Consider the following 9,194-nt stretch of genomic DNA (forward strand, 5'->3'; position numbering starts at 1 on the left):
TAAAAACCATCAACAAAATAATAAACTCTATGCTAAAAAAAGGTTAAAAATTAGCAAAAAAAAACCTCTGCGCCAAAGGTACAGTGCTTCACCAAATCTGACGCAACACTGTAGCTCTCCCCCAAAATGATGCTGAGGATGCCGTTCGGTTAGAGGATGATTTGCGTCATCTTGACGGTTTAGCTACCGGTTGGAGATGATCTAAGACCCATAATTTTCATGTTAGTATCTATCGGATTCGGGTACAAACCCAACGCGCTTCCTTAACATGACTAACCCATATTAGAACTATCATTTCAGTTCGCACTTTCCTCCCTCAAAAAACAACGAACACTCACCCCCTCAAAAGGCATAAAAACAATGGAGGCCACGATCGCCGCAGCTCAACGGCAAGGCTACACCTCAGCAGTGAAGCAAGTGATGAAGACGAACTTCACCTCGGCGCTTGAAGAGATAAAGGCCCATATCAATCAGTCCGATTTCATCGCCGTCTCCTCTCAAAAAACTGGCGATTTCTTCTCTTCTTCATCTTCATGGCGGCGCGTGCTTCCTATTGATACTCCTGAAGTTGCGTATCTCAAGTCTAAGGTGTCCGCTGATAATTTCCAGCTTTTCCAGTTTGCAGTCTGCCCTTTTTCCATTCAGGGGTCTAAAGTCCTCGCCTCCCCGTAAATTTTCTGCCCTTTTTCTATATTCTTCTTTAATAGGTTTTTTGAATGTGATCCCCCGTTTGAATGAGTGGAGGGGATTGTGCCACCTTTTTATGCTTGGTACTGAACATACCCATTTATAATAATAAATAAATAATAATATATATTATATATATATATATATATATATATATATATATAATAATATATATATATATATATATATATATATATAGTAAAATGGATATCTTGGTACCAAGCACAAAAGGTTGTGATTGGTAGTGAGGTGGCATAATCCCATCCACTTATTCAATGGTTGCATATCCTGATGTACTCCTCAACCCATGTGAATGTAGTCCACCATTGAAATGAGTGGAGTGGATTGTGTCACCTCACTACCAAGCACAAAATTTGTGTTTGTACCAAGCATACCCATATTTCTTATATATATATATTATATATATATTTATATAATTAATATATATATATATATTATTATATATATATAATATATTATATTATTATGGGTTTGGGAGATTGGGGGACTTTAAATTTTGCTTGAATTTGGTATATGGGGTAGCGAAAATGGGACCTAGATTGTTGATTAGTATTATGTTTAAAACTTCGTATGCTTGGGATTTTGGTTTAGGAAAATCACAGAAAACCCCTCAGTTGTAAGTCTGAATTGGCTTTTCTCTAAATTCTCATCATTTTTGCAACAGTAGTCAGTAAAAAAAATTTGTTGATTTTAACAATGATATTTGTTTCCGGAAAATAGGACATGGATAATACTTATTTAACATTTGAATTGCGCGCACTTTGATTGGTGAGGAAAAAAGTGGATTGCTAAAGGATAGAAATTTGGTACACGCATAATAGTATTGCACTCTTGAATATAATGTAGAAGATATTTCTCCACATTCTCGAGTATGGTGTTTTGCTTATTTTGCTCTTGAAATTGATATTTATTTGATAAATTGATCCTAAATGTATGCTCATGTTGGTAGAACCAAATAATAAGACCGACAGAACAATGTGTCAAAGTGTGGTAACTTGGATGCTGCATGCTGGCATAGCTGCGAAAACAATAGAAAAGTATTGGGAGCTCTTGCTTCTGTTTTCATATGTCCTTCACTAGGGGAAAATACACTTTGTTTACAAATTGTTAAACACTGATTATGTTATAATATCGATTTCTTATTGTAAATAATGTACTTTAGATCTATCTTGTGCATCACTTTTTGTTTCTCTTGCTAGCTAGTTGGGCTGAAAATTTTCACTTATACCCATTTGCCCGCTTTACTGACCCATTTTATTGTCCACACGTCCCCACTCATCTAGTTAATTGAATTGGGTGGGTATTACTTAAATAGAAGTTATGTGTGTAGTAAATGGGCAGGTTTGTGCCGCTAATAGACGCCCATCAGTCCTCATTCCTTCCACTTTTTTCCTATGTGAAGTCTTCACTTTTCACTCACGCGAAGTTCTCAAGTAGATGTTAAAATATATTGTCTAAAAATTAAATTAACCTTTTTCTATTTATTCTCTAGTTTCTCTCTCCTCTCAAACCCAAAGGACTCTAAACCTTTTCTTTTCTCTCTCCTATCCAAATAGATCGAAGCTTAGGTAATGGCAGTAGCTTGCATCAAAGCACATATTCAGTATTTATGATTGGAATGCAGTTAGTCTACAAATTTTTTCGATTGAAGCTCAGATCCGAACTCGCAAATCTTATATCTGCATTGAGTAAGGATGTTAATTTGCGAGTATGAGTGGGTATGAGCGACTCATATCGGCGGGAGAATTAATGGCTTTTTGACCATTATGGCCCATTTAGCATTCGGTAAGTGGGCAATGTTTCATCCGTCCATTATTAAATGATTGCCTATACACCATTTAAATACAACATTCTCTTTCTTAATCCAACCCTCCACTGTTAGACTCTAATAGTACACAATATAGTTGTAGATGCCCTTTAATCTATATAATGTTTTGCATGCTATTATTCACCAGAATAGCCATAACAATGTGCAAACTCTGTAGAAAATAATGTGTTATTCTTAAGAAAGATAGTAAACAAGTTAGAACCTATGAAGCACGGACACGCATAACATGAAGCCGTGTCGTGTCGTGTCCGTATCGGACACACGTGTCAAACACACGTATCCTATGTATTTTTTAGGATTTGCCTCGTGTCGGCGTGTCGGATGGCCGTATCGGATCCGTGTCCGTGCTACATAGGTTAGAACAATCTTTAACATTAATTGATTCACAAATTACTGGCAAGAATAGTGAACATTAATCAACTGGTGCATTATGTAGCTCTACATCCATATCTTGTTTGACAATAATTTAAAAAGGAAGAATTAAACTTCTCTTTGAGAAATTTTATGAATAATTTCTTCCAAAGTCTAACTTTTGCAAAAACATGAGGGTTGTTCATTACAACACAAATTGGAGTCCCTGAAACTTCAATTAATATTCTACTCATAGATCTTCTCTTGCTAAAACATTTGTCAGCTAATCAATCTCACGGCTTTCTTTTGACAACATTACAACTTTAAAATTCAAGTACAATAGAATAGTAAAATGTAGCGACATTAAGAAAAATTAGTTGCTCAGATAAGCACCACTAGATTCGTAGCAAAAAAGGCTAATACAAAAATAAAACATTTCAGTAACATAAAGAAATGCGGCAAAAATAAAAAATAGACAGTACCACAATTAGAAAATAAAAATATAATCAATTTCCTTCAAAATTCAGAAATATGGACATTGCTATAGTCATAAACAAGCAAATATCCTTCAATATCTCCTAAAGTTGTACTTTGATTAAAAATGTTATTAATTTACTTTGAGAGAAACAACCAATTTAGCCAAAAACCGGTACATGTTTGGCTTCAACATTCTTTAGAAGAAGGTGATTATGATAATAGTCAAGCACTCGGCTAACTATGCTGAATGCAAATTTAGAAGCCAACAAAGTAATGAGGATAGTTAATATACCATAAGCCATAATTGACAATTGATGACGCTTTATAAGAGAAATGTTCAAATTCTGATATTTCTTAGTTAGGGGAAAATGAGAATTTAAATATTTCAAGGACTAGAAAGGAGAATATGAGAAGCGTCCTTAATTGTTAATAATGGTTCAGGTATGTTGAGTATCTCATTACTTCTGTGGCTTGTGGCTTTTAAATATGTATTCAGTATTGATGGCCGAGTGCGTCGAAAGTATCGTAATAGCCTTCTTCTAGAAAATGTAGAAACTCAAATATGTATTGTTTCTTTGCTAAATATAGTTATTTGTTAGACGAGAACTTTGAAAGTCACTTATCTTTTTTGTTGTTCCTTTGTATATTTATGAAGTATTGTCTCAAAGTAGATTAATATTATTGATTCTATGACTAATGCAACTTTATTTTTTTAAAATATTTTTGGTGCATGATTTTAATAATTTTATTATTTCTGAATCTGAAGATGAAATTTATTAGATGGTTTATTTTCTCTTTATGGTATATTTTCTCTTCTCTTTTTTTTGTTCTCTATGTATTTTTTCTGTGCGTTTTTCTATATGTTGCAAAATTTATATCTCACATATTATACTAGGCCCTTGTTACTACTAATCTAGTGATTCTATCTCCGCTATTGATTTTTCTTCACGTTGTATTTTATTGTGTTACTATAACTTTAGGAAGTCTCGTTTAAAATTTTGAAGTTGCATCGTCAGAAGAAGGCTATGGCCAATCAACTAGTAGACACTTTAACAAGAGAAGATTTAGAGAGAAGAGTATTAGACTAAGGACTCCAATTTGGGTGGTAATGAACAACATCATGTTTTTGCAAAAGTTTGACCATGGAAGACATATTTTGTTCAAATTACTCAAAGAGAAATTTAATTAAGAGAAACTTGATTCTTGTTTTTTGAACTTACTAGCATGTAAAACATTGTGGACCAAAGGGCATCTACACGATATTGTGTATTGTTAGTAACTGTGATGGTTGGACTAGGAAGGAGAATGTTATGTTTAAATGGGCATATGAGTTGTTCATTTAATAAATGGGTGGGTGAGGCATGACTCATTTAGCAGAACTTTGATGGGAAAATGGGCATAAATGTGCCCGCACATACCTACACCCCGCCTGTTTACCATCCCTATTGCTAGCAACTTAATACTTATTGCTAAAACATTAACCATCCTACTGCCTGATCATGTTGGCAGCTGCAAACAATTAAACAAATGAGGAATATATGGATGCAGTGATCTTAAAATTATAACAAATTGTGGCTTGTTTAGCTTCAACCTAAATTAAAATGAGAAGAAGGGGTAGCGCTTGGTTCTGATGCAAATGACTAGTTAGGAAATGAGGAGAGAAGTTGGAAAAGCAGCTTGTTTTATATCAATTTGAATCTGAGAAAAAAAATCCAATTACATTGGTTCTTTCTAAGCTGCAGTTAAGCACGAGCTTTAAGGTTGACAACTGTATTGCTAACCATGAATAATAGACAAATGGACCTCAGTTTGGTAGTCTGGAGTCAAATAACTCAAATGCAAAAATGCAATTAAGAAAAATGTTGCTGCAAAAACCAAATAGAGCCTCTGCTTATGTGGCAGGTAGAAAACACAACAGAAAACAAGCATGGTAATCTTAGAGTTTAATTAGTCACCACAAAATTGCAGTACCTCCTGTTTTCAGTTGTCATAATACGAGGATTTACTATCTAGAAAGATGAGCATGTTTGGACATATTCCACCTTGATCATTATATAATCATCTAATGTATTTGATCATTATATAATCATGAAATTCTCATGCATGTGAAGAATGCGATGAGTAAGCATTGCAGAAATTTACCCAGAAGTTTGAATCCAAGGAAAAGTATGCAAATATTTTTAATTACCCCATTTTGAATGTTCAGTCACCAGTTTCTGAAATAGCGAGCTTATGCCGTTATTTAGCAGTTAATGATGTATAGACATAAAAACTAAACATAACAAGATGGATAATAAGATGACAATAAAAGGAAGAACCAACAGACCTATGACATAAATAATCTAACATCTCTCCTGTAATTCTTGCCCTTGATATTCAGGATCATTTTTTTGGTAATTGAATTAATTTTCATTTACCAATGCAATAAAGTACAGACAACAAGCCAGGCATAACCGGGCATGCACTTAACAAGTCACAGAGCCCACAAAATACATAATGACATCACAAAGCTCACTTCAACAAATATATCAAGGCATAATATGGAATTTTTCCATGAAAAGATCTCTCTAACACTTTACATTTTAATACTTCATATCTTTGATGATTATCTCTTCATATGAGAATCTATTCGTAAAAACCCTATGATTTCTCTCCCGCCAGATGTGTTAGACGCACACACCTAAGCATGCACAAAAAACCTTCTTCGTCACAGAGTTTCCTCTCCAATGAGCAGAGCACCATACAACGATATCACTCCAATGAAACAACCCCACTCTGAAACCCATACAAACCATAATTACCCTCCAGATTCTAGCAGAGAATGAGCATTCAAAGAACAAGTGCTCCAAGATTTCGGGCCCCTGCTTGCACCCCTGATTCAAAATCCCAAATTGCATCTACCTATCTTGAGTCAAGAGCCTAGCTCTCATAGCAAACCACTCAATCACAGAGTGTTTAGGCACATTTAGGGAGCTCCAGATTAAAGGGGACCAGCTACAAAACTCTGCCTCAACAAACCGAACCCGATAGAGCATAAAAATTTTTAGAGTACAGCTTGCGAAACTCTATCCCAAGTTTCTGCATTCCCCCTTGCAAGAGCAGATAGTTCCCACTTAAAGAACCCTCTTAGTTCCCACTTAAAGAACCCTCTTCCTTTGCCAAGAATCACATGCTCTAGGCTGCACTCTCCATATATCAGCATGCTTGAGATAAGCTTCATGAAGCCATTTAATCCGCAAAGTCCCTTTTTTAATGTATATTCTGTATCACCTTCCCTAATGATGCTAAATTCCATCTCTCAGCAACAAATAAGCCCAAGCCAACACATTTCTTGGATTTACACACATCATGTCATGCTACTAAGGTCATTCTAATTCTATCATCTTTGGCCCTCCTCCCCAACCCCTTCCTCTTCCCCAAACAAAAACGATAACTTCCTACAGGTAGCATTGATGGCCTTCATGATTGCTTTTGGTGACACAAAATCACTAGTCCAAAACACTTGGACACCAAGAAACACAGATCTCACCGAAGCCACTCTTCCATCATAGGATAAATTCCTATTACTCCAACATAGAACTTTCGCAGAAATCCTATCTAGTAGTGGTTTAAACAAAGCTTTGCCAAGCCTTCCACTAGAAGAGGCAGTCCCAGGTACTTTGTGGGTAAAGAGACCTTAACTAAAACCAAATCATGTAAAATATCAACCTTAGTACCATCATTCACAACCCAAAGTTAACATTACTCATTTTTTTATTTTTTAACTAAGGATCCTTGTTTTTTCCTTTATATCTTTTTTCCCTTTCATAAAGGGCCTTCTTTCTCTCTCATTTATCTGAATATCTGTTTCAATTCCTTTGTTCAGTTGGCAGGTGTCTTCCTTTTTTAGTTCTTTCTAAGGCATCCAAACTCCCTTTTGGTGTTTTACTAGCTTTTGGAAACTGGGATCAATAGATAATATTCCTTAACCATTATTTCATGTTTCTTTCCTATTTGCAATATCATATGCGACTGAAACCAAGCAATTTTATTTGAAGAACCATCTGTATATTCATTTACATTTTAACTTTCTCAAGATAACTTGAAAGAAGTCTAGGAGGAAAACTTGCCTATGTGGAAGTTTTATGTGTCTCGTAGTCTATATTCTATGTTTTTCCAACACCTGCCCAGTTGAGAATTCATGACCAGTCAATGGGGTAACAGCTTTCTAATTGTTCTTTTGCAGCTACAACTTTCATTTATTTCCAAGGGATGAGCTAGGTTTGGGCATGCCTTCCTATAGCTTCTCGTGCCAAACTTCATTCCTGACTTCCATGGCTCAAGAAGGTTTTGACTTTAATGCATGCATTTATGATGGTAAGCACCACCTGATGGTAGCTTAGTTCATCAAAAGATTCAAGTATCCTTAGCAGATGTTCAATTATTTTCCGCTCGCAGGAATATCATATTTGTCTAGAGTACAAGAATCAAAAGCAAAAGAGAGAAATCCTGTTCCTCGAATGCATCCAATTTCATCCTCCTTTAATCCATCGGTTGCTGATTCGCTTTTCATGGGAAGAATCAAGTCAAGAATTGAGCACTGGAGAAGCGCCTGCAAAAACAAAGACAGTGTTGCTGATGGTAGGTTCCTTAGATGAACATGATCCTTTTCTAACTTTATGTGTGTTTAAATTTATATTAATTCTGATTGTTTTTATTTAGGTTCTCTTGTAAAATCTTTGAGAAAACTAATTTTAGGCGATGAACTCTATGGTTCAAGACCATGCATGAATATCGAGGTCTGCAGTGATCGTCAAGTGCAGTTGACACTAGAGGTATGTTGGTCATTTATGGTTTGTTGGTTGACTTGTTTGTGCAATCCGTTAATTGGAAATTTGTACTTACAGGACAGTCTCTCCATTATTTGAACCATGTGTTGTTAACCAAGAAAGTGACGAACACTTGGTCACACTTTAAAATTATTTAAAAATCCGAAATTGTCCATAATACTGTTCTGACTTTTAACAAAGCCCATACCTGACTTCTAGACTTGATAAGTAAAGGGTTCAAAGAGAAGTCACATAATCTTAATATAGTGGTATCTTCATCATAGTTTTTATCTCTGAGCTGGATTTTTTTAATCTATATATAATTTAACTAGTTTGTTGTTTATTGTATGTTGTTCGAGACATTACCTTGTACTAGTGGATCTAATCCGGTAGAAATCAACTTTTAAACGAGCCCAAGTGAGCATTTGATATTGAAGAATTTAGCCCCATACTTCTCATCCCTTCCAATCTAAAGTGGTTCTTCAAACCAATTACCTAACACCAATTGATTAGAAATTGACAAATACATAATGCATCACCTTGTCAGAGCTAATTTTTCATGTTCTTTCTGTGAATGTAGATAGTTAACAAGATAGGTGATGACCTTGTGCCTTTAGTTGTTCCAGAGAAATGTGGAGCGCCCAAGGCAGTACGTGTGGTGCTGACTAGTTCAGATGAGGACAAAATTCTTCTCATGGTAGGGACTTTCCTATATTCCTATTGTTCCCTAAACTTTGTTCTCCGAGTTTCTTATGAGTTCCCTATTTTTCCAATCAAATTCTTAGAGTGATATTGAAAATGTTGAAGATGAGCAGAACCTAAAGGTTCGTGGGTTCCGAGAAGTGATAGACCTGGTTTCCAGATCTCAGAAACCAATCATTGCATACAACTGTCTGCATGGTTAGTTCTCATCTTGACTTTTAGTATTTCTTTTTTATTATTATTACTGTAATCGTATTACTGTTATCATCATTAATAATAATAATTTTTTTGGGTTTGTTTGGGGGGGGGGGGGGGGGGGG

The 9,194-nt window shown here is 35.3% G+C and overlaps 1 protein-coding gene across 1 annotated transcript in view; it reads left to right on the forward strand.

Moving 5' to 3' along the window:
* The window catches only part of LOC109824557 (poly(A)-specific ribonuclease PARN-like), an 11,257-nt gene continuing 2,357 nt past the window's right edge, over positions 295–9,194 (forward strand). Inside the window, exons 1-6 of the mRNA XM_020391182.1 lie at positions 295–668; positions 7,590–7,720; positions 7,802–7,984; positions 8,066–8,178; positions 8,753–8,869; positions 8,958–9,072. Coding sequence (XP_020246771.1) covers positions 361–668; positions 7,590–7,720; positions 7,802–7,984; positions 8,066–8,178; positions 8,753–8,869; positions 8,958–9,072 — 967 coding nt within the window. The 5' untranslated portion in view covers positions 295–360. The remainder of the gene's footprint in view (positions 669–7,589; positions 7,721–7,801; positions 7,985–8,065; positions 8,179–8,752; positions 8,870–8,957; positions 9,073–9,194) is intronic.

The sequence above is a fragment of the Asparagus officinalis genome, chromosome 9, assembly GCF_001876935.1.
Source record: "Asparagus officinalis chromosome 9, Aspof.V1, whole genome shotgun sequence".
In the NCBI taxonomy this organism is placed as follows: Eukaryota; Viridiplantae; Streptophyta; class Magnoliopsida; order Asparagales; family Asparagaceae; genus Asparagus; species Asparagus officinalis.